Source organism: Brachycentrus maculatus, unplaced genomic scaffold (assembly GCF_059751285.1).
Source record: "Brachycentrus maculatus isolate JH-2025_06_01 unplaced genomic scaffold, ASM5975128v1 h1tg000605l, whole genome shotgun sequence".
Lineage (NCBI taxonomy): Eukaryota > Metazoa > Arthropoda > Insecta > Trichoptera > Brachycentridae > Brachycentrus > Brachycentrus maculatus.
The window spans coordinates 381,027-407,124 of NW_028281344.1; the positions used below are offsets into that span (position 1 = coordinate 381,027).

Below are 26,098 nucleotides of genomic sequence, written 5' to 3' on the forward strand. Positions count from 1 at the left end.
TACCGAGTCATAAGTAAGAATACCAGCATGTATATTTGTACAACAAAAACTAAGAAAAATATTGAAAGTATTAACAAGATAACGGGGCTAGTTGTTTTACAATTTTTTTGATGAAATTTAAAATATTTGAAGTTTTTAGCTCTCTCTCTCTCTCTCTCTGTCATGTAATTAGTTATGTTAGATGTCAACAAATTAAAATACTTAAACTGACCCCGCATACTCAAGCTGGCCGGTGATGTTCAGGTCCCGATCAAAGCATTCTGATAATCAGTGACATACTTTACTTAGTGTCTCATTATTCCTTTTCATTAAACAAAACATCTCCATTCACCGACGCTTAAACATATATTTCATTCTTCGTTGTCAGATCGAACCTAAAAAATTCGTCTTGTCTATCTGAAAAGATTTAGCTATGGTTTATATTTAGTGTTGTGAGCATTAAAAAATAATGTGTCACGTTGTCAAACTCATTTCCAGTCTGTTTGGTTCATTTTTTGTTTCATCTATTGTTCATTTAATTTTTTCTAGCCTGTCAAAACTGTCGTCCATCTTCCATAATATAGAACGGACGCGGTGGCTTCTGACTAACGTTTCCTCTCACATCTTCATCATCGCGACTTGCGAGTTAAAATAAAATATACTCATTTGAAGTCTTGTAATCTGCATTCATTAGGGTGGTAAATGATGACAAATATTGTTTTCCACATTAAGTTAATGACGCTCTCCGACCAGAGGCAGTCCCTCATGTTCTTAACATATTTGTCTTAGCGTTTGAGCACAATATACATGTCCGACAGCCGACAGACTCCCACGGACGTTTTCCCTTTCACAATCGCCAATGATCACTCTATAAACTTCCAGAATCCCAGCATCACACCTAATTAATGAAATGTTGACATTTTCTCGGAAAATGCATTACATTTCGGTTTGAAACAATTATCTCTTTCGCGTTACTTAATCATAAAGCGAAAAAGTAGATTGATGCAACGTTATCTCGATTGTAAAATTACAAAAAAAGTAATTAAATAAGTTTCATACTTCGTTTAACGTATTCCAGCGACAAAAAACCTATGGACGTGAACAAATAACAAATTTAAGAAACAAATAAAAATTTGCCAAATACTTCATAATTTTACTATTTTTATCGACATTCGTGGTATGCAATTCTATCGCGCCGTCACATCTCTAAAATAGTTGGGTCTTAAATTAGTAAATTCTTTGGTGCAAATATGATTTTTAAAAATCGAAAGCGAGTGTCGCTTGTCACGCGCGCCCAGAATCTCGCAGTTGCAGCACCGCACTATTTGTCGATGCGACCGCACCGGGCGTTCGTCGACCTCTCGGCGAGCGCTGCCAAAATATGTCTCATTGTGAATTTAATTTCAGCCAGTTGAGGGAAACTCAAGATGGACGCCGAGATTCGCAGAGGACAACCTTGCAACAGTTGTTACGGATAATCTCCTCGAATAAAATCACTCGAATACAATGAGCTCCTCTTTGGTACACTTTGGTGTTGAAACACAAGCATAGTCTTGTGTGTGGCGTGAGCTAATTTGCAACGGTTGACTAAGTGATATAAATGAAATATCAGAGCTGTCTCTAAACTCGAAATTTATTAGGAAAACGCATTTTCAAACCCATGACAGCGAACATAACTCATCCCCCTTACAACACTTATATTAAGTTTCCCATGAACCTTGCATCTATTATCAGATGCACACATTATTATAATTACGTATTACAATACGTATTATCATAAATTACATTCTATAAGACACATCTTAAGGTATAAAACGTTTCTTACTAAATTATACATACTCCTACCTACCTCGATAGATTCGATTTACTAAAAATATACCCCACAAACATCAGTGCCTACTAGACTTATCATTATACATCAATCAAACTAGTTAACTAAGAAAATATTGGATCACGCAATGTACAATCGATTTTTTATTCATATATTTACACTACCGATTCTCGCCATAGAAATAATCGCTACACAAATACCGATCTGCGTATTTACGTCACTATACAAAAGAAAACAAGACTGCCATATTCTGAATTTGAAATTTAAGTTATAATTTTCTTAAAATCAATCAGGTTCGTGACTTTCCGAACCCATTTTTTTTTTAAATGAACTTTTTCGTTTGTAAAATAATGCACTAATTTAACGATTTGTTTCGTATGTTTCAATATGGCCGGCGAAAGTATGAAATTTCGACTAGTCGGGTAGCTAAGTGAATTAGGACGCTCAGGTGGGAACCAGTAATCAAACAAAGCACACTTATACATTTCTAATCAATGGGGGGAGGGGGGTGTTTTAAGCTGATTGCAAATATCGTTCCGTAATGGATCGGACGAATGATTGACGATGATTCCCAAGTTTTTCACATCACGCGAGAGTCGGCGGCTAAAAAACGAATGTTCATTTTCGCGCCGAATTACTCCATAGAACACAACACTAATCAGACGGCAGACGCGGAAAACCAATGGAAATTCGATTTTAGAACGAACTCGAAACGAACGGCTAGAATTTGCAATTATTTTTATCGATTATGGAACAGAAAATAAATATAAGTGCACGTACCTACATGCCCCTTTAACTATTGTTGTCTCCCGTAAATTATTACCGCACATGTTAAAACTATTACCTAAGTACCTCGAATTTTATAGCTATTTAAGGACCGTCAGTCCATTTAATCTTCACATTCGTTTGTAAATGCCATAACTAGGCGAAACAATTGTCACAATATTAATTTGTATGTATTTTTTAACAATAAAATACAACCGGGTAGACTCAAAAAATCTGTGTTTAATTTAACAATTAATACATAGATTATGGAACAGTTCAAAATTTAAGTAGGTACCCACGCATAATATAAATGTTGGCAGCACTGACGTGAGTATTATTCGAGTGCTCATTTATTTTCTATGCATTCATTTATTTAAATTTTATCGTAAATCGCGTAATCTCACGGGGCACGTTTTCAACTTTCAAAGCCCGTGGAACGACATGTCAAATTTGAATTTTAAAACTCTTAATTCTTTTAATTAACGTGTGCTTTCTTTTGTTTCTTTTTTTTCGTGCAAGGTTCGTGGAAAGCCCGCGTTATCTTTGAATATGAAACTAAATCAAACTTTCAATAAACGACCCTCGGACGTTTGGCGCTATTCTGACAACTTACCGTTGATGTGTGAAAACTATTAAGAATGTTGAAAGACAACTATAAAGAATATTGAATGAAAATTGTGAAAACTATTAAGAATATTGGAAGAAAATATACTCTACACTTTAAAAAAGGGTCTAGTGGTATCTAAGCTAGCACCATAGTCATTCCTTTTTACTCGTAGATATAAAATTTTAACATATTTTTTCACGTCTACGTATTTCTAGTACGTGTTTAAATATCACATTTCTGACTAAAATATTTCGCTTTTTTTTAATTAACAGATTATAATGACAGAATTCTAAGGACAATTCTGTTGTTACAAATGTCGCCACTTTTTAATCGATAACTGGGCTAAATTAGTAATAAAAAAACTCAATTTTACTTTTAAATATATCTCAACATGATGTATTGGAAGAGAAGTCTGAGCATCCCAAGACTTACGACCTGGCATTCGGCTGACTGAAGCGATCACTTTATACACTTGTGTAACGTTCACCGTTCTGTCCATCATTGAACATCCACATTGCATTAATTCTTGAAACTTACATATATGCAATGGTCTCAATTTTACGTGTATATTTTAACGAATAGTTTTTTTTTTTTATTTATTTATTTTGTAAACATTACTTGGGGTGGTAGAGAATATCCCTGTATTTCCGGTTAAGTACTTGGGAGGTGTTAGGTGCCTAGTTCCGTGGGTGATGTATGTATTGTGGTTTAACATATAGCGGCTTCAAGTACGCACTAGAATGCCCTGAATATATCTGGCCGATATAATAAAATAACGGTGGCAAGTCCTTGAACTACGTATTGCACATACATGCGCTTGGATTAAATAATTTCTTTAATTTTTTAAACACGCCACACTGCGATGCTCAAACCATGTGTGTATCGTAACACATGTATATCCGAATAACATTTCTATAACCGCGGTTTGGTTTTAAAATACACGAAGCATTCGAGGAATAATAATGTAAAAACCGGTGACCAGTTACAAAATAAACTAAGAACACCATATTTTGAAATGTTGAGATTTGAAACCGTAAAAATATATAGAATAAAATAATAACTTTGTATTTTTTAAAAATAATAACTAGGATTTGAACGGCGACCGGGTTTCATCGTAATTGACATCATCAGACTGGTGTGAGGCTAGACAAAATTCTGTGTTAGCTCGTACGACGGTCGTAAGCCCCGTAAATGCCCAGACTTCCATATTCTTCTTCATCTGTGTTGAGATGTCAAAAAATATGAAAAATAACTCCTATAATTGGAGGTAATCCAGATTTGTGAACAGATATTTGGACACACTCAAAATATTGTGGATATAATTTCTGTAAAAAAATGATAATTGATTGATTCGGTTCTACCGATGTTCGTTGAAACGCGTCTCGGTTATCCAATTCTGATGGATGTTCCGACACCCTTAGACTAGAAGAATGGTAGGAGGTGGATTGTAATCAGTAATCAGACGATGATATACGAGGAACATTTTTCCAAAGTCTTGTAAGCTGGCACTACCCTTTTTCAGACAGCCCCTCCACTTTTGGAATCTACCCGTAACCAAACGACATGCAATACTTCTTGTCGGGGAGACCGAGTTGAAATAGTATAAAATGGGGGTTGGTGATTATCGAGCACGCGATTTCAATCATTAAATCCCGCATACATTCATTCTTCCCTCCCTACAGCTGTGTATATATGTGTGCTTATAAGAAAATTTGCATAAATCAATATCTCAGCTGGAAGGACATTAGCTCGCTAGTGTTAGCTCACGAGTATAACATGTCCCGAGTTCCAGCCCAATGCGACAATCAATGAAGGCTCGTTCGACAGAATGTTGCCGGCACGCCAAGTGAATTAGTCGACATGATTTTTTTCGGGTCAGATTACGTTTTTAACGCAATCTTGATGTACCTTAAGTGGTACGCTATGATATCAAGATTCAGCACTCCAATTTGGTTTTTTGACGACATAAACCAACAGTAGGATGAAAGTAGACTGAATGCAGTCAGAATGCAATATCTCAGTGCGCAAAAACGATGTATGATAGATGTTCGAATGGTGAAATAAGAATGAAAGAATGCAAGGCTGAGATAAGCATTATCTAACAAACTAAGGGAGGTGTGTTGGGATGGTTTGGTCATGTGAACAAATAAATGAAAAAAACTTTAGAAGGCAGAGAGGATGAAACGCCACACCACTCTGTCTATGCAGGCATTATTTGCCACATTTACGTATCTCCTATAAAAAATTTTAAAATGTGTGTTGAGGTGGTTTGGATATATGGAACGAATGAGCGAGGAAAGAATGATGAAACAAATTTATGGAGCAACTATGGTTGGAAGTACGACCAGAGAAAAACTTGGCACGATCAGGTATGTCAAATATTTTAATGTGGTCGTATGAGGAGATGCATGAACGTGGAAAGAGTAAAGAGAGTTTGTAAAGACAGAGTGGTGTAGCGTGGCGTTCTATTCTCTCTGCCCAAAGCGGCGTGATGTTTAGTTAGTTACTTAGCTAGTCAACAATAGCCGGAATATGGATACGCGATATTGCTTCCGTTGCGTTGTCGGTTGTCGAGTTGACAACCGGACAAGACCTCTGTTCCTTTGGGAGTTGTGATATCGGGTAACGCGACGTCTCCTAAAATACGACACAATTATAAAGCGAAAATGCGAAAATTCACAAAGCCACGCAAACAAGTGTGTCTCTCGCGGTTTCATAACAAGCGCCGAGAGATTAATCAAACGCGTAATGCATCTGCCTACAAATATCTGCATCTAGATGAGGGAGATTTAGAGCTTCCTCGGAATGCTCCGAAAGATGGCGTTTATTTGCGTCACGCGATATTTTCTCTAAATAATTGATACTTTTAGTCTAAAGCTGTGCTGCCACATTCGTAATTTTGCTCACCCTGTAATTCTTCGTTCAGTATAATGTCGCTGACGTCAGAGGGACGAGTCTTCAAATGTATGTCATCTTTGAGATTTAAAAAGCGTTCGCCATAAATTTTCCGAATATTTTCGCTTCTTATTTTAAGTTGCGGTACGATGACTATTTTAGCAGGTTTTAAACCGCCCGAATTTATTATTATAGGTTTTAATGCAGCTGTCGCTTTTCGGTTATTTATTTCCGAAAACAAAAAGATAAATTTCACAAAACTTCCAAACATATTATTCCGTTTGAGTGTATTTTATTTCATTTCGAATAAATGGTATATCTTCGTCGTATATTTATATGCTTCAAAAATTCTTGAAATAAAACGATTTTTCCAATCGTTTTACGAAACATTCGGGGCCTCTGATACCGTGTATTTGTCAAAATCCCAGCTTGTGTGATTTTGTTTTGTAACCGAACGCTTCCCAATTTGTTTATGGCCAAAGACCCGCGAATCAAAACAAAAGGCGGGTACTTAAATGGCGGTCATTATTGCCCGGCCGCTCGCGAGAGATGGCAACCCCGACGTACAAATCCGCGACAGTAAATTCGCTAACAGCCGCAATTAATCGACATCAAAACCGAATGCGAAGTGCATCTGCCCGAGATTGTTCTATTTCGGAGTCACAATGCGTCCGATCTCAAAACAATACAGCGTGGGCGGAAGCTTCGAGTGTTGACAAAACAAGCTCTCGTTGGCGCGAAGAGCGCGCGACATCTCGCGGATAAATCGCCAGGTTTATTGTGGCGCGAACTTTACGCCTTCGATCAAGCTGTCACCGATCGGCCTTTCTGAATTGAATTTATTCGAGAATTAAGGACAATTTCGCGGCGGTGAGGATTTCTATTGGGTGCTAAAGCGTTCGGCTATTAACGCGATAAAAATAACAACCATCACATTACGCGTTTGATTCTCCTTTTCGTGGATGATGGAAATTTCGCTAACGCCAACATTAAGCACCCTCTTCCGCGGCGTTAATGACGGGCTCCATACAATACGGATCGCTTTTTAATATAAATACACACGGGGCTTTCGGCGATCAACATGTTGAGCTTTTAATGATCCATAGACAATTCTCGACTCGTATTTATAGAGTTTCGTGTCATTTGAGATGTTAAATATTCATTAAGGTTCGTTTATTGTCTGCATTTCCTTTGCGGCAAATGGAATTCGATACTTAACCGCGCGGAAAGTACAAATATCTACTACTTACACGACGTCATTATATACGCCCTAATGCGAATTTATTATGATCCCCAACAATTCAATCACGGTTTACATTAATACTTCATCTAAATAACGTGTTTCGTTGTTTATTTAGGATTTTAAACATCGTTATTATATCTCATGATATAAATCTATTTAGTTATCTAGGGATTTGCTTAAAACAAGCGGATACACTTTTAACTGTTTCCTTTGATCTCTAACTGTTATTGTTTATTTGTATCTGTCTGGTTTCTAACGTATTTTGCATCTGTCAACAGGAAAAGAAGGAATGCCACCCTTCGGCCGCGGAGAGTCCGGGGACATGAATGAAGAGCGGATAGCTCACATTCTGTCCGAGGCATCTCAGATGATGAGAACACCAGCTCCGAACGAAGATTCCAGAAGTAATGATGACTCAAAATCGCCCCACGCGCAGTGCTTGTCACCATTCTCCAACAAGGTACGAATACAAACAAACAAACTGATAATCTTTCTTCTTCTTTACATCCTGTGCCTCATTAATAAAGTTGCTAAGTAATCATATATCTATTACATTTTAAATGACCTCGCTCCCTTTTATCGGGAGTTCAATCCCAGTATCTCTCCTCTCATCCGAATCTATTTTGACGACGATCATTTAATTCCAGGAATCAAGCCAGAACCGGAGACTGAAGAAATACGAAAACGACGATATCCCCCAAGAGAAGGTGGTGAGGATCTACCAGGAGGAACTTGCCAAACTCATGGGCAGGAGGATGGAGGACATGCGGCAGCCCAGAGAAGGATTTCCAGGGTAATTATCATGCTGATTGACATTTCATGGCTCCAGTATATTATTTGGTCTCCAATTTTGGTGAACCTGTCAAAAATTAAATTAACTCGACGTAAAACTCAAAATTTTCAAATCCGTACTCTACGATGATATTCTCAAAAAATAATATTGACTATCCTTTTTTATGTATTGTATATATGATAAGTTTTAATTTTATTGAGGACAGCAAACTTGAGCTAACGAATAGTTTTTTCTTTCCCCATTACCTTAGTGGCCCGCAGCAGCACATGGAGCGCCCTCCCGATGACAACATCCGAATGGCTCTGGAGGCTTACCACAGGGAGCTGGCCAAACTCCAGGGACCCGGCCAGGGTCTTCCACCCGGTCTTCCTCCAGGCATCCCACCAACCCTACCTCCTGGATTCCCGGGACTATTAGCTCTTCAGCACCATCACCAAAACCCCCATCTCAACGGGGGACCCGCCACCGGAGCGGTACAAGATCTCTCTCTGCCAAAGGAAAAATCCATGAAACTGAACGGAATCACTGACGATAAGGAAAAGTCCATTGACGCCGAAGAAGCGATCAGGCATGCGGGAAGCGCATTTAGCCTTGTGAGACCAAAGATCGAGCCTGGCTCGCAACAGTCTACCGGATCCTCGGCGTCAAGTCCGCTGGGAAATAATATCCTTCCTCCAGCCATCACTCCTGGGGAAGAGTTCTCAGGAGCGGCAGCCGCGAGTCCTCTCCAACGCATGGCCTCCATCACCAATAGCCTCATTTCCCAACCTTCCAACCAGACCCACCACAGTCCCTCCCAGCGCCCCCTCAAAGCTGTTCTACCGCCAATCACCCAACAGCAATTTGACCTTTTTAACAACCTGAACACTGAGGATATTGTCCGGCGAGTCAAGGAATCGCTCAGTCAGTATTCTATTAGCCAAAGACTCTTCGGAGAATCTGTTCTTGGACTATCCCAAGGTTCCGTCAGTGACCTGCTGGCCAGGCCCAAACCGTGGCATATGCTCACCCAGAAAGGAAGAGAGCCCTTCATCAGAATGAAGATGTTCCTGGAGGATGACAACGCTGTCCACAAACTCGTTGCGTCTCAGTATAAAATCGCCCCCGAAAAGCTCATGAGAACTGGCAGTTATGGCGGTATACCACGTTAGTACTTGTTTTTTTTTCTACATTGTACTGTTTTAAAATATATTTTACTCATACACAAACATCACACACTACCGATCTTCAATGTGTATATAACAAACACAAATGCAATTTGAGTTTTTTTTTTTCAAAATCAGTTTTTTTATAATTATTTTCTACCCTACCATTTCATTACCCTACCACAAAGTTATCAATGCTTTTAATATACAGAATAAATTTCCTCTTTAAATTTTTTTTCACCAAGATTTTTTTTTTACTGTCGAACAATATTCTTATAAAAATGTTATAATTTTCAGAATGTCCCGCCAACTTGAGCAAAGCGATGCAGCCCACCCAGAAAATGATCTCCGACGCCTCCCAACTCCTCAGCAAGATGCATCAAGAGCAGCATGCCATGATGGGGGGACCTCCCCCGCTTCTGCTCACCCCGCCAGGCTTCCCGCCCCACCCTGCGCTTCTCCGACAAGAACAGCACCAGGAGCACAAGCACCATGGAGGCAAGGCTCCTCCTCCTCCGCCGCCTCCCGTGCATCACTCCCCGCTTCCCCCGCACCAGGGGTCTGTGATGCGCGCTCTCCACCAGCATATCTCACCCAGCGTGTACGAGATGGCCGCCCTCACGCAGGACCTGGATACCCAAACGATCACCACAAAAATCAAGGAAGCCCTCCTCGCTAACAATATCGGTCAGAAGATATTCGGAGAGGCCGTTCTGGGCCTCTCTCAGGGGTCGGTCAGCGAACTCCTTTCCAAGCCGAAACCGTGGCATATGCTCAGTATAAAAGGCAGAGAACCCTTCATAAGGATGCAGCTCTGGCTGAGTGACGCTCACAATATAGACAGACTACAAGCCCTCAAAAACGAACGACGAGAAGCCAACAAGAGGCGACGATCGACGGGTCCAGGAGGCCAGGATAACAGTTCCGACACTTCGTCCAACGATACCGCCGAGTTTTACCACTCTACATCTCCCAGTCCTCATGCGGGAGGCCCGCCGTCCGCTAAGAAGCAGCGGGTACTCTTCAGCGAAGAGCAAAAGGAAGCACTCCGCCTCGCGTTCGCTCTCGACCCGTATCCAAATATGGCGACCATAGAATTCCTCGCCACGGAGCTCGGCCTCTCTACCAGGACAATAACAAACTGGTTCCATAATCATAGAATGAGGCTAAAGCAGCAAGTGCCGCACGGTGGAGGAACCGGAGACATACCCGCCAGGGAGCAGTCTGGTGGCCAGGCGCCCTTCGACCCTGTCCAGTTCCGACTGCTACTCAACCAGCGCCTGTTAGAACTCCAGAAAGAGCGCCTGGGTCTGGCCGGTGTACCTCTGCCCTATCCGCCTTATTTCGCCGCTAATTCTAATTTGGCCGCGCTGTTAGGTCGTGGACTGCTCCCGCCGGGAGACGCCGAACTCGCTCTAGGAGCTGTCAAAGAACAAATCAGCGGCCTAGACTTGAGCATGCCTCTCAAGAGAGAGCCGGACGGCGACGACTTCGAAGACGACGACGTAGAGAGTAATATGGGTTCCGAAGATTCCCTAGACGAGCGAAGCATGATGGACTGCGAAGGGGATGGCGAGGCCGACGGGGAAGGAGACAAATTAGACTCGACACCGCGCGCGGCCGCGACCGGCCCCAGGTCCTCGCGGCGCAAGCCCGCCGCTCCGCAGTGGGTCAACCCCGACTGGCAGGACGACAAGGAGCGCCCCCCCAACCCGGACGAGGTCATCATCAACGGGGTGTGCGTCATGCAGACCGAGGACTACGGGCGGCGCGCCGCGGAGCGCACGGTGCGCGTGGAGCCCGCGGGCGCCGAGGCGGAGGGCGGCGACGGGGCCGCGACCCCCGCCTCGCCCGCGCCCGCCCCCGCCGCGGCCCCCAGCCAGCCTCCGCCCCCCGCCCCCGCCCTACCCGCCCCCCCGCCGGCCCCTCACGAAGAGGCCATCAAGACGGAGGTGGACGCGGACAGATGGGACTATTAAAAAAAAATCGTCGAACGTTGTGAATAAAAACTGTAAAATATGTTAGACAAATCTAGTTAAAATATCAAAGAGACTTTGTTTTGTTTTATATTCTAATAATCTTAGGTTAGCTAATAAAAGAAACTTCCCACACATACGTACTGATAAATATAATCGTACTCGCTTTATCTTATAATATTTATAGAAAACAATTCCGTAGAGATTTTAGCGCGTAAAGGAGCCGCGAAGGTTCGGACGGCTGTCGACGAGCGTGAGGGCATTATTAGAGTGTCGTTACTGTAAAATGATGTATTGGTAACATTAAACTATTGTGGAAGATCGGGGAATCTCGTGCGCGACCTCCGAGTGTGTTTATATGACGGCTTCTGGCAGGGAGCGATGTGTAATATTTACATGCCTAGCGTAAGGAAGAATGGACCTCGAGAGCGAGCACCCGAGCAACTGTGATGAAGGGCGAGTGAGAATTAGGGGACTCCCAGCGATTAGGTACATAAATAATAGTAACTATGAATAGAGGCTTCACCGATGCCTCGAGAGAGGTCTCGATAAGTAAAACAGTATAAAGGCTTAATGAACGTAAGCTAATTTGATATGATAATATACGTGTTCCAGAAGTGTCGGCCAAAGACTTTTGTAATTAATTATTCGTGATTATATTTTGTTCTAACGTGTATTGTTGTAGTAAAACTCTCGCCTCTAAAATTATTATATTAAATATTGTTAAGAAAAACGTGCAATCTTTCATCGAACAAATCGAACCCCGGTACATCATATAAATATTATAAGTAATGTGATTATTTTCTAATTATTATAACATTTAAACATCTTTATTAGTTGATTTGTAATTTAATGTATTTTTTTTAGTTTTGAGACCCCTCGTACTGTAATTAGTAATAGTTATTATTTGTTATGATTTTATGACTTGTCACACAAAGTTATTTCTATTCTACTTATTAAATATTCTATTATTATGATTTAAAATTTTAGAAAATAAATTTTTGCCTCGGGCATTATTAAAATTATTGTTGTTTTATTTTTATTTCTTACGCACATTTTTATTTTTCTATACTTTTAACACATCTATAAAAAAAGACTGCCCTAGTCACTATATTTCTTCTTTAATTGTTTCACCGTGTATATAATACGAGGTAATATGTATCGAAAAATCCCCAAAGTATTGAAGCTCTCATCGGCTATGTAAAAAAGTGTAAATAGTTGAAAATTAGTCAGTCGATGTCTCGGAGGTGACAAGTGAATTAGGGGTAAATTTATCGTCGTCAATCATTCAATAAATGCTACTGGTCACCTTTCCAGTGTTGCACAATATATCCGAAGGGCGTAATAAATAAATTGATTCAAAAGCATATCGATAGTCAATAAGTATCCTTCATTATTCTATGAAATATCAAAGCATTTTAAGTATTTGACGTGGATTGCGGCAGGTTAATTAAGGGGTAAAACTTTGCCCCACTTTATGTAAATATGGACAAATTGTTATTATTTTCAAGTAATCATATTATTCATTCCGATTACTTAAAAAAATATTATTACTCAGCACTGTAACATCAGTTTATTTATAATAGTATTAAAGTTATATAAATCGACTAGGTTTAAAGGGTCAAATCAGACTAACGTAAGTCTTTCGAGGGAACCAATTCCTTGCAAGAAGTAATTCTAATTTTAATAAAATCATAGGTACATAAATAGCTTTTTAATGTATTTAATATTTATGAAATATTTAACAAAATTTTAACACACGATAATATTGGGATGAATGAAGCGCTATTTCGTTATAATTCTACATTGATGATTTCCAATATAGGACATACATCCCTTTACTCACTTATTTATCCGTTTTGTATAATTAGAAATTCTGTAGAAATTTTAATTATCTTTTGTAAAAAAAAATATTTAACTGGCCTAAGAAAGATACCAACGATTGCTTTTAACTGTTAGGTACTGGGTACTACAATATATATTATAAATATTAACTTTCTTTATATATACCATTTTTATCGACCTCTCCTAAGTATGCCTCAGATTTCAGTTTTTTTTATACCTTCACTATTTCCGAGTGATTTGATCTTGCAATTATATACGACAGATAAATTTAATCCAATTTTCAACAATACATTTTTACATGATTTAAAAAATTATTAATTGAATTTTTTTAAAGTTGTATCTTATAACATACGTAAATTAGTACACAGTCCTTTTTTTCTGATAATTGTTGAATTCTGACTTATTGTAGAATACTCAGGAGTGGTTGATATTACTAAATTTCTCATTATTACATTTAAAAAGACTAATGAAATATATATTAATTTCTTTTATATAAAAATACTCAGATAAAAATACACATTGTTTTGAAATTAATTATGGTCTAAATGAGTTGTTTTGATTTTGAAATCATGTATTAACAAACCTGCCAAGTTATTGTAAAGAAGTGTGGTGATTTCTCTTATTGTATTATATTTTAAATATTACATAATGTTTCGGAAAGGAACGGGTATTATAGAAAAGTGTGAAAATTATGTTTTTTTTCCTGCGATTATATACATTATTTCCATAACACAAGACATATCAGTCATAGAAATCGATGTACATAGTTAGTTATACGATGCAATCAGGTCAAACTAAAGAACCATACCGCTAATTCTCTATCTGTTAATTAGCCCCATTAGATACTTTATTCAATTACCAAATCGCTTCATTACAGAAGATTCCTTATTTTTCAGAGCAGTAAAGACAAAAAAAAATGTGTTAAATTTACTATAACATATCGCTCACTCCTTTCAACAACGTCATATATCAAAATACTTGATTGTTCATGAGAACGTTTTCAGTTTAAAAATATAATACAATGTATTAAAAATAAATATCAAGCCACTTATTGAACTTTTTACTGTGAACCAGTTTTTTTTTTGGTAAACCCTGAATGTTTTTTCTCCATTTGAAAAATATTTAGTATGTTTAAAAATAAATAGTAAAACTATACCTTTTCTTCACAATGCAAAAACACCACTTTCTACCCTGTAGCGGGTAAATATTAAGTTAAAAATATGCCGCTTTTGCTGGGATATATGTAGTACATTTTATGGGCATTCCGAAAACATGCTGAACTGAAAATTGACGATTTTTTATTTATGACGTTGTTGAAATTTTCTTTCTTCTTTCTTCGTCAGGAAAATCACTACACTAGCATACAAACAACACTATATACCACTTCCATAGCACTATCCACACACTTACATCTACACAAAATATTCATCACATGCGTTATTAGTCAACATGTGCTAAAAGGTGTTGGCATAGCCCGTGTGGTGAATATTTTGCGTAGATGATAGTGTGTGGATAGTGTATGGTAGTGGTATGTAATGTTATTTGCATGTATAGGGATTTCCCTGATGAAAAGACATTACATCCAGAAACCAATAGACTTATAATATCCAGGTGACTGGTTATGTACTAACAAAACTAACATGAAATTTAAAATAATTATTTTTTAAATGTACAAAATAGTCAATTAATTTTGAACTACACCAATTTGTGGAATATCTACTGTATAACAGAGATCCGATCATTTATTTTTAAGTTGCTTAGTTTGGTATTTGTGATAAAGTATCTAGTGTATTTATGTTTTAGAACAGAATATTATCTACCGTTATGCGAGGGATGAATGTATGATTTTATTGTGAAATTTAAAGTTGTCAATTGTATTTAAAATAACCTTAAAATGTTATTATTATATTGTAAAGTTCATCTCGTATGATTTTGAGAGTACCGTAGTTTACTAACGTTTTTATTGGCCTGTTGAATTTGTTTGCATATATTTTTGTTGATAGAATTACGATAAGTCCATTTGAGCAGTGACGTGCCACGCCATTGATGGATTGTTTCATAGCTAGTATTAAATATTAGAGATTGAAGTATAATGAATCGCATATGTCCCAGTCTTCTATGAATATCTCCATTTTTTATGTAGCTAAAGTCATAAGGTATTATTAGTATGTAAATACTTATATTAGCCAGTATATAGTTTAAAACTATAAACAGTAACTTTATTAATATTGTTCATATCATAATATTGTCTTCATTCTGAACAATTTCTAAAGCTATTAAAGTAAAATGATTAATATCTGTATTAAAACTGTGTTTTTCTTACTAATCCTTTTTACTTTCTATCAATCTAAAATCTAAACCATCCAAAACGCTTCATTACTCACATATACAAAGTTTACACAAAAAATCACACCTAAATATTGTAAGCACATCAAATGATGAGAAGATCCAGATTGGCCCACTCTGTATAATCCTTCTTGATCCTGACACAATTAATGACAGAAAAAAATAGAAAAGTTTACACATGATCATAAAAAACAACTATCAGAACCAATATTTTACTAATGCGATATTCGCAAACACAAAATACATCCCTCCGGAAAACACCAGATAAGTCACATGTCTGTTCACGCCTGATTTTTTTTTAAATGTATATTGGATATTTTTATGTTTTTTGATGATACAAAGGCATGGCCTACCTGTAACTACTGATGGTCGTTTTTTTTAATTACCTAACGTCCGAGTGAAATCTAGTTACGGCTTACGCAACACCGCTTATCATGACCCTACTTAGGCTTCAACTTTATAAATTTTATAGCCTATACCTCTCATGAGTTTATGTTTAAAATTTAGAATTATTGGCAGTTAAAGCGTTAACTTCAGTATGGAATTCCAGACCATGTCATTCAAATATGTAATGTGTTTTTAATATAATAAGAGGTCGCAGAAACAAACACATGCATATCCACCTAACTCCGTTGTTGGATATACTTATGTAGTATTTAACAGTGTATTAATAAATTCCAATGATTTTTAGTGATGAAGAACTACGAATAATAATTATTCTACTTCATTCATGTAAAAATTATCACGATAAATGGAATATAAGCAAAATATGATCCAATAATATTTATAATATTAGCCAACATGTATCTCTTCAAACATTTGTAATTTCTACAATGCTGATGTCATTTTTGTAAAATTTTCACTATCGAATCTTTAATTTTCTGTTAATATGTTGATAATCAATTCCACCATCTTCTTTTCCCAAATTCATTCACAGTGAAGGACCCTTGAGGTAGTATTTTACGAAAATGTCGCTATATAAATTATGCAAATTTATTATTATGAACGAACGTAATGAATACACAGAGTTGTCCAAAATATTCATTTGTTAAATATAGATAAATACTGTGAAAGGCACAGTTTAATTAGCTTTCTACGATATTTTCTACAGTAATTGAAAAAAAAATGAACATGTCTTTTTTATGAAACTGTTTTTTGGGAATTCAAATATCAAAGTGACGATCATAAAACGTAACAAAATAATATTTTTAGTTGTCGTTGATATTGTTGGAATTTAGATAAAATTATCGTCGCTAGATGGCAGTAGCCTTACAGTGTCGCGACATCTAGCAGCAGAAAGAGAAAATACTTATTAACGATTGAAAAGTACTTCCATCTTCTTTCGTATAAAAACGATAGATGACTCATTTCAAGTTGATAGACCAAATAATATTGAAAAGTAGTTGAGAAGCACATCAAAGCTGAAAGCAAATGATAACGCCTGGCGTTCAATAATAATAAAAAATACTTATAAAATTATTTTTAACAAGGGATATAGTAGCCATTCTACATTATAAAGTGACAACAAAAAAAAACATGTTGGTGTTTAAATTAAATATTTATTTTATATTACAGAATAACTCTTTCATTTCCAAGTAATTTTTCCGTTCTTTGAAAAACGTAAGTAATTTATGATATTGTGTAATTCATTATATGTGCCTAAAGCACAAGATTGATTACTTTACCCTCATCGAAGTAACGATCAAGGTAACATTGTATCAATACGATACAGTGTTATCTTGATCGCCACATTGGGTTCGGATATGGGGTAACAAAAATCACTGAACAATATATAGAGAATAAAAGATGTACGATCCTTTATACAAATATATGAATAAATCGACGTGACAATCAAAAAAGGAATGTAAGGCTGTGTAAGAGATGACAGAAAAGATTATGATTATTTACGTGGTGGTTTGGACATGTGGAGTAAATGGATGACGAAAGAATGACCAAGAGAGTATATATATCAAATTTGAATGGAAGAACAAAACGTAGATCTACACAAATGTTTACGTAACAATTAGATTTATGGATCCAAAAGAGGCTTAGTTAGGACAAACGAGTGTGGCATTCCATCCTCTCTGCCTTTATTTGTAGAATGGAGTAATGGATTTAGAAAATGGGTAAATACTAAAATCAAAATTGATTAAATCCTACCCCGGTTTATTAAATAAGAGTGCAGTCATGAACATAGAATTTACAAGAACATATGGCAACATTTAACTTTTTTTTTGCCTCCGTGTTGTGGTATCCCTTCGCGTTGTCCGCCATTATCGTTCAGTTCGCCGAGTTGTGAAAAACATCGTACTCGCGATAATCGGCGGAAATCGCGGTCATCTTACTTAATAATCGAGTGAATTGAAGTGATTTGTGTTGTATTATAAATTGTGAAATGGCGGAAAAGGATAAATTTAATATTGATAGCATTATCGCCAGATTATTGGAAGGTAAACGATTGTTGATATTGTCAAGAAGCGATCTGTCACTACCTTTGCCAACGCCCGTTAGAAATGGCGATTGTTTTTTTATCAGCGACGTTTTGATCATAATTTGTCAACAAAATATATGAAGTTTACCTTATTTATTCATAATGTAATAAATATCTGTGCATTGTTTCAGTGCGCGGCCATAAACCCGGAAAGAATGTTCAGTTGACGGAACTCGAAATAAGAGGCTTATGCCTCAAATCTCGAGAAATTTTTCTATCACAACCCATTCTTCTCGAATTGGAAGCTCCACTTAAAATATGCGGTTAGTATAATTTATTATCTTTCATTACTTACATTTATTTAAGTGTTAGTGGCCTCTTTTTTGTACCAAGGGCAGTACGGAAGGTTGGCGTCTTCTTTTCACTAAGGGTCCCTTATGCCGCGAAATTTTTATTTCTGCTCTTAGGGTAGTGAACCGACTTTCGTTTTATGTTTATACACATCAGCAGACGAGTTTTCGTTTGAATTTTAATTGTGCTAATATTAAATACGATTGTTCTCTTGTATATAACAATATTGCCCGATTAAATTTGACAGGTGTTGGCACTTGAACAAAATGCAATCAATAAATCGTATCTATATAAAATAATCTCACAATTTTGTCGTTTAATAACTCATTTATTATGTGTGTGTTCATTTCTAACTTGATTCACGATAAATGTTGTGTTTTTTTTGTTAAATTAAATTAAAACACTTTATTCTTAATAGTGAAGTGAACTCGTATATAATACATCCTTATCAATTCATAAAAAAAAAATATTTATGCACATAAATATGTGGATTTATCATATTTTGCGTGTTTAATTACTTGTTTTTTTCAATAATTAAAAAAATTTCCAATTACATCAGCGGGTTTTTTAAATAAATATTATGTTTATATGTATCGTTTCTTATACATAGTTTATTAATTATGACTAGTTAAAAAATACATTTCTTCATGAATTCATTTGAATTTTCAATTATTTACATTTAATCTTAAAAATCTGTATACCAGACCAATATGTGTTTAGTAATATTTCTACACAAAATATATATTTTTTTTATGTCTATAATTGTGTAAAATTCGTCAATATCATTTTTCATTGTACTTGTTTACAATTACGGCTATTAGTGTAAAAATGCACCAATTAGAAATCCATTTATATATTTTTTTATAATCAATATAAATAGTTTTAAATTAGAAAAAATAACACATCAGTTGTACTAACATTTCTTGTTTTTAAATATTTTATATTTTCTCACGAAAATAAATAGTGTTTTTGTTTTTATTTACTTTTTATTATGTAAAAAATCTCAGAATTTTTGAACTAAGAATTATATATTTTTTTTGTAAGACTGAATTCAAATATATTTTTTGCCCTTTTTATTATAGCTTAAACAAACCACACTTAAATATCAATTTAAAAAATTCAGAATTTTTAGCAGTTCAGCAGTTTTATAAGCCATTATTTCGTATATTAAAAAAAAGTTGTATACCTAATTTCTTCAAACCCTTATCCGCACCTGATGGTGCATAGGGCACTGCATCATTTATATGATAAACGTAGTGTTATCTCGATCGTTAACATACGAAGGAAAGGTGATCAGCCCTGCGCTTCTAGGGTAATATTGAATAAATATTAGAGTGAAAAAATCACTTATATTTATTTGACCGCCTCCCTGGGAATCGAACCCGGGACAAGTACCTAATTCACACTCATGAATTAACTAGTATTATTTGTCTTCATTGTGTAATGATACTGCTAACACACGTACGTGTCGTACTGGGTTCGAATCCCGGCTGGGTTAAAATTACGAAATGTATAAATATGTATGTGTGTGTGCCTCCTTATGCTATATATTTATTTACGGCATTACTGCCTTTTACATAGAGAATAAATATATATGAAATATTATAAAAATAAAAATAATGAAAAAAGAAAAAATAAGTACAAGTAATAAAAAAAATATTAAACTTGGTGATTTTTTTTAATTGGTATAAATTAGGGAAGCTAATAGTCGCCATAAAATTTATAGCAAGAAATCCAAAAAGTGCTCTATAAATTTTACTCTACTTAATGTACTAAAACTATCAACCAATCAATGGTCCGTATTCATTGCCATATCTTAGAATTCTCGGAAGAGGAGAGAACAATATATATATATATATATATATATATATATATATATATATATATATATATATATATATATATATATATATATATATATATATATATATATATATATATATATATATATATATATATATATATGTATATGTATATGTATATGTATATGTATATGTATATGTATATGTATATGTATATGTATATGTATATGTATGTATGTATGTATGTATGTATGTATGTATGTATGTATGTATGTGTATATATATATATATGTATATATATATATATATATATATATGTATATATATATATATATATATATATATATATATATATATATATATATATATATATATATATATATATATATATATATATATATATATATATATATATATATATATGTATGGCAGTTAGTTTTCGAATGGCTACACTGAAAAATAATACGTTGATATGTACCATATATAGATTTAATCATAATGCATACACTCGCAGATAAAAATGTAATTAATTAATTACACGCTACAGAAATAATAAAAGCGAGGAATGTTGCTTGAAGGACGAAGGCTTTGCATGCATAATTTAACTCTAATTTTAATTTGATTGAAAGGATATATTAGTCCATGGGGCGTTGTGCAATATTGTAACCACAAATTGTTAAAAAAATATTTTATTTATTAAATTTCTCATACGTAATTTCCATATTAATTATATTGGATAACCTATTAATATAGCCCATGAATCAATGTTACTGTGGAACCTCAAATAGTGTACAATTTGTATTAATCATCTTCGAGTCGCTTACGAAATTTGAAGGTATGGAGTAAAATGGACCCATAAGTACTAATATCCCTCGGCTGAATTGACATTTGATGACTAATGGGTATTTTCCTTGATGAAAGGGAAGAATGCACCCTGTTTTATACTATGACTCGTCCTTTAATAAGCCGATGTTACCTCAAACGGGCAGCTAAATCGTAAAGCCGGTTTACCCTAGGCCGAGTTTAGACGATCTGTGGACAAGACCCCAAACGAATGAGAGTGACGTACTATGTGTAATAGTGGGGACTGACCGGAGCATTTCGTCGTAACGTAACGTCGAAACATCGCTCGCGGCGAGCATCCGAAACTATGGATGGTGCGCTCGGCTCTGTGTACTGACTATACGAATGCTCGCATCGTAACGTGTTACATTACGACCAAATGTGGAGGTCTGTCACCACCATAATATAAGCAGAGTTGTGTAACGCTAAGGCTGGTCGTGTCCTCAGGCGACATCCACGGGCAGGCATTGCTAGCTTTACAGTATGATAATATATTCATTCAAACCCTTATCCGCACCCCAATGGTTCATAGGGCACTGCATCATATAAACGCGGTGTTATCTTGTTCGTTAACACATGAAGGAATGGTGATCAGCCCTCCGCTTCTGGTACCAGTCCAAGGTAATATTGAATAAATATAAGAGTGAAAAAAATCACTTATATTTATTTGACCCCCCCCCCTAGGAATCGAACCCGGGACCTCCAATACGGTAGCCGAGCGTGCTGACCATACACTACGGAGGCGGACGAAATAATATAACACTCTGGTTTCGATGTGTAAGATATCCAGAGTTGTATGGTTCGGAGTGAAAGCTGGTCTTGTCCGTAGACGACATCCACGGGCAGGCATTGTTAGCTTTATGGTATAGTTACTCCCTGGAAGTGTAAGATAAGGAGAGTTGTGTAACGCTAAGGCTGGTCGTGTCCGCAGGCGACATCCACGGGCAGTACTACGACCTGCTGCGCCTGTTCGAGTACGGCGGCTTCCCGCCCGAGTCCAACTACCTGTTCCTGGGCGACTACGTGGACAGGGGCAAGCAGTCGCTGGAGACCATCTGCCTGCTGCTCGCCTACAAGATCAAGTACCCGGAGAACTTCTTCCTGCTGCGCGGCAACCACGAGTGCGCGAGCATCAACAGGATCTACGGGTAAGGACCTAACCTAATCTCTAATTCACCCTTGAGCACGCCATTATTACGTACTCTGCTAGATATACACGTCAAGAATCGACAGTCGTTCGTCGAATACTTAAAACGAATATGCTTATCCCAAAAAGACAGCTAGAGAGCACGGCTGTCCAAACTTAAAACACAGTAAGGGACATTTTTTTGTTGTAGTACATTTTTTTGCATTTTTGGACTAAGTAGATTCTATTTAGTCCAAAAATGCAAAAAAAAACGTGCTACAAAAAATGGTCCCTTACTGTGTCTTTAAGTTTGGACAGCCGAGCATGCTCATAAGCATACTTTATTAGTATGCTTATGAGCATTAAGTAGCACGTCTAACTGTTGTACCTTAAGGCGCTCGGCTGTCCAAACTCAAAACACAGTAAGGGACATTTTTTTTGTAGTACTTTTTTTTGCATTTTTGGACTAAGTAGATTCTACTCAGTCCAAAAATGCAAAAAAAACGTACTACAAAAAAAATGTCCCTTACTGTGTTTTAAGTTTGGACAGCCGCGCTATCCTTCGTACGCAGTTTTCGACCCTTTTTTCCTCGAACGATATGTTACTTTTTTTTAAATGTTTAACATTACAATTTATCATTTAAACACGTGTACAGACCCTTATATACAAAAAAATATGAAAATGGAAAAAATATATATTCAAAGTTTTTTCGCAAACAAAGATAAAAATTGCAAAGCCATATTTGTGTGGCGTTTTGTTCTCTCTGCCTACCTCGGCGGAGAAGCTTCGTAACGATTTAGTTAGATATATAACTAACTAACTGTCACGCCGCTTTCCTGAAGGAGTAAGTAGAGAGAATAGGACGCCACACCAAGATGCTATACAAATAAGAGGTGTAAATATCATAAGGAGTGACAATGAAACACAACACTATAATATTTAAGGCCTACTATCAAAAATCCTTCAAGTTTTATTTTAATTGAATTTAGATGATCGATATTTATCAGGGATTACCTTTATGACATGAGGAGGCAAAATGTTTAACTGAATGTGAGCAACGTACTGAAGGGACTTTGGTTGATATGTCGCTCACTCCTTTCAAGATCGTCATAAATCAAAAAACTTGATTTTTCAGGAGAACGTTTTTAAAGTTGAAAAATATAATACAATGTATTAAAAATAAATATGAAGCCATTTACTGAACTTTTTACTATGCAACAGATCTTTTTAGGTAAAACCTGAAGGTTTTTTCTCCATTTGAAAAATATTTATTATATTTAAAAAAAATAATTAACAATACCTTTTCATCAAAATGCAAAAACAACATTTTCTGCCCTGTAGCGGGTAAATATTAAGTTTAAAATATGCCTCTTTTGCTGGGATATAATACATTTTCTGGGCATTCCGAAAACATGCCCAATTCAAAATTCACAATTTTTTATTTATGACGTTCTTGAAAGGAGTGAGCGATGTGTATTATTACGAGTATTACGCTTATGCACATGTGAATGTGAAACAAATCTCGTCAATAAAAATAACTATGAACACTTACATTCCATAAGTAAGTCGGCTGTCCAAACTTAAAACACAGGAAGGAACATTTTTTTGAAGTACGTTTGTTTTTTGCATTTTTGGACTAACTAGAATCTACTTATTCCAAAAATGCATAAAATGGTATTACAAAAAAATGTCCCTTACTGTGTTTTGAGTTTGGACAACCGAATTATGTGCACATGTTTTGTTTTAGTCCGTAATCAATTTCTTTGACCTTTGATTTTTCTTTCATTTCGTTTTAAAATTGAAGCGACAAAAAACACAGACGATTAGCCGGTGTAAGCATCGTCTTCCTGTTTTGTTATCGCATGAATTATGACCGACCGCAACGTTTTCTCAATAGAGTCACATATAATGATAATATTATTAAATTGTTGCTTACCGCGTCCTGCCTGACCGGTTGTATGACAACCGGCCACTTTCGTGACGTAGTTGTGTGTTACTAGTAGAAAAAGAAAGCATCTCTCTTGACCCCTTATCTCTCATACTCTTTCTTCTTCTTTATCTTCATGAGCCCTCTGACCTCCACTGCTGGATGTAGGTCTCTTCCCCTTCTTTCGTTTCTTCCGGTCGGTTGCTGCTTGCGGACAGTTTTTACCCTCCCAGAGCGGCTATGTCGTCGGACATGGAACATATCGCACACTCCTTTCAAGAACGTCATAAATCAAAAAACTTGATTTTTCAGGAGAACGTTTTTAAAGTTAAAAAAATATAATACAATGTATTAAAAATAAATATCAAGCCACTTATTGAACTTCTTATTGTGCAACAGATCTTTTTAGGTAAAACCTGAAGGTTTTTTCTCCATTTGAAAAATATTTAGTATATTTAAAAAAATAATTAAACAATACCTTTTCTTCAAAATGCAGAACCAACACTTTCTGCCCTGTAGCGGGTAAATATTAAGTTAAAAATATGCCGCGTTTGCTGGGATACAGTACATTTTTTGGGCATTCCGAAAACATGCTCAACTGAAAATTGACGATTTTTGATTTATGACGTTCTTGAAAGGAGTGAGCGATATGTGTAGCCTACTTTCAAAATCCGCCAGATCCAATTTTATAAGATTTAAAAATGAATAAGTTATCGGAATGCCAATTGTGGGTTTTATTGTTTAAAATATTTATATACTTGAAAACCCTGCTAAAAAATACTTAAAAACAGCGTTATATTTCAAATTCCGCTATATTCATGGAACTGGCCTTCTGACCCATATCAGCCAATCAGAGAGCAGGGATAAGTCAAAAATTAAGATGATGTCATTATCGATTTGGGTCTCGTGTTTTTTTTTTAAATACTGATTTTTTTTAATAATAATAATAGGAAAATTTTCTATTGCATAATATTGGATCTAATGATTCTTTTGAACATAAATGTTGCCGGAGAATTTTGCATTTTTTGTAAAATCGACTTACATGGATCTGGCGGATTTTGAAAGTAGGCGACACATATAATATATCGATATTTTATAAAAATCTTTTTTTTGTTGAATTTCAATCTTGTTAAAAATATGTAAACGTACATTCACTACATTCAAACATACATGCATTCATAAATTCATTTACATAATGAATAAAAAAAAATTGCGGTGACCCACCAAATCACTTTGTGACTTGTCGACGAAGCTCTTTTTAACATATTATACACAAAAAAACTAAATAATGTGTCATGTCGTCCTTGTGTGTTTTATACATGTTACATTCTTGAACTAACCATACGAACAATAAACATGAATGACTGTAAAAGGGTCATGATGCGGTCTCTACCATATATCAAACCTTGACACGTTAGGTAGACCTCGTTCGTACCACACTCGTGTTCTGGGCCGTATCCGCGCCCCAGCGGTGTATAGAGCACTGCATCTGCAGTGTTAATTGGGATTTATATAATATACGATCGGAATACGTTCGATGGGAGGGAAAAGGAGAAGAGCAGCAAAGGTTGCATATCCGTACTCGCACTAGCTTTGACTAAAAACCAACTGACCTTCTCGCCGCTTCACAGCAGGGGTAGGCAGAGAGAATTGAACGCCACACCAATCTGTCCTTGCAAACAATCTTAGCCTGTTCCACATTCATGCATCTCTTCATACATACTATAAAATTCAAGTATTTGAAATACTCGATCATGCCAAGTTTTTCTTGGTCTTCCTATGCTTTTTTTTACCTACCGCATTCGCCTCATCTGTTCTTTCTTCACTCATGCGATCCACATGCCCATACCTTAATCTTCTCGATAATGCTCATCTCAGCTTTGCATCCTTTCCTACTAGTTTCTGTGAGTAAAACTTCATCTAGATCGGATTGTCTTTGTTAGTTTATTATGCTGCAATATAAAATTTCTGTCGCAGCCGATAAACTACCATAAAACGGGGATGTTTTTGGAAAGTGACGCGAGGGGTCAGTTGAGAGATATTTATCGCAACGATATTATTATTCAGCCCAAATGTCCGACCGGTCGTGTCGCGAGACTTGCTCCTCCGGCAGGATGTCGCTAATTGGTCCATCCGAGAGTCCAATGCAACGCTCGTAATGGCATGCAGGTTTCATCGCATTGGCACGTGAT

At 36.3% G+C, this 26,098-nt stretch overlaps 2 protein-coding genes across 5 annotated transcripts in view; both read left to right on the forward strand.

Moving 5' to 3' along the window:
* The window catches only part of ct (homeobox protein, cut), a 227,335-nt gene extending 211,993 nt beyond the window's left edge, over positions 1-15,342 (forward strand). For 3 of the 4 annotated variants that reach the window (XM_088273802.1, XM_088273806.1, XM_088273804.1), the window contains 4 exons: positions 7,599-7,780; positions 7,968-8,113; positions 8,340-9,259; positions 9,556-15,342. In XM_088273802.1, the coding sequence (XP_088129928.1) occupies positions 7,599-7,780; positions 7,968-8,113; positions 8,340-9,259; positions 9,556-11,237 (2,930 nt within the window). In that variant the 3' untranslated portion in view covers positions 11,238-15,342. The remainder of the gene's footprint in view (positions 1-7,598; positions 7,781-7,967; positions 8,114-8,339; positions 9,260-9,555) is intronic. The other variant, XM_088273803.1, reaches the window with a different exon arrangement.
* A 2,348-nt stretch (positions 15,343-17,690) lies between these two features.
* LOC148301111 (serine/threonine-protein phosphatase PP1-gamma catalytic subunit B-like) lies at positions 17,691-22,653 on the forward strand. Its single transcript, XM_088273801.1, has 4 exons — positions 17,691-17,875; positions 18,048-18,179; positions 21,784-22,372; positions 22,529-22,653. Exons 1-3 carry the CDS (start codon positions 17,821-17,823, stop codon positions 22,002-22,004), a joined length of 408 nt encoding a protein of 135 aa, XP_088129927.1. The 5' UTR covers positions 17,691-17,820; the 3' UTR covers positions 22,005-22,372; positions 22,529-22,653.
* The last annotated feature ends 3,445 nt before the right edge of the window (positions 22,654-26,098 follow it).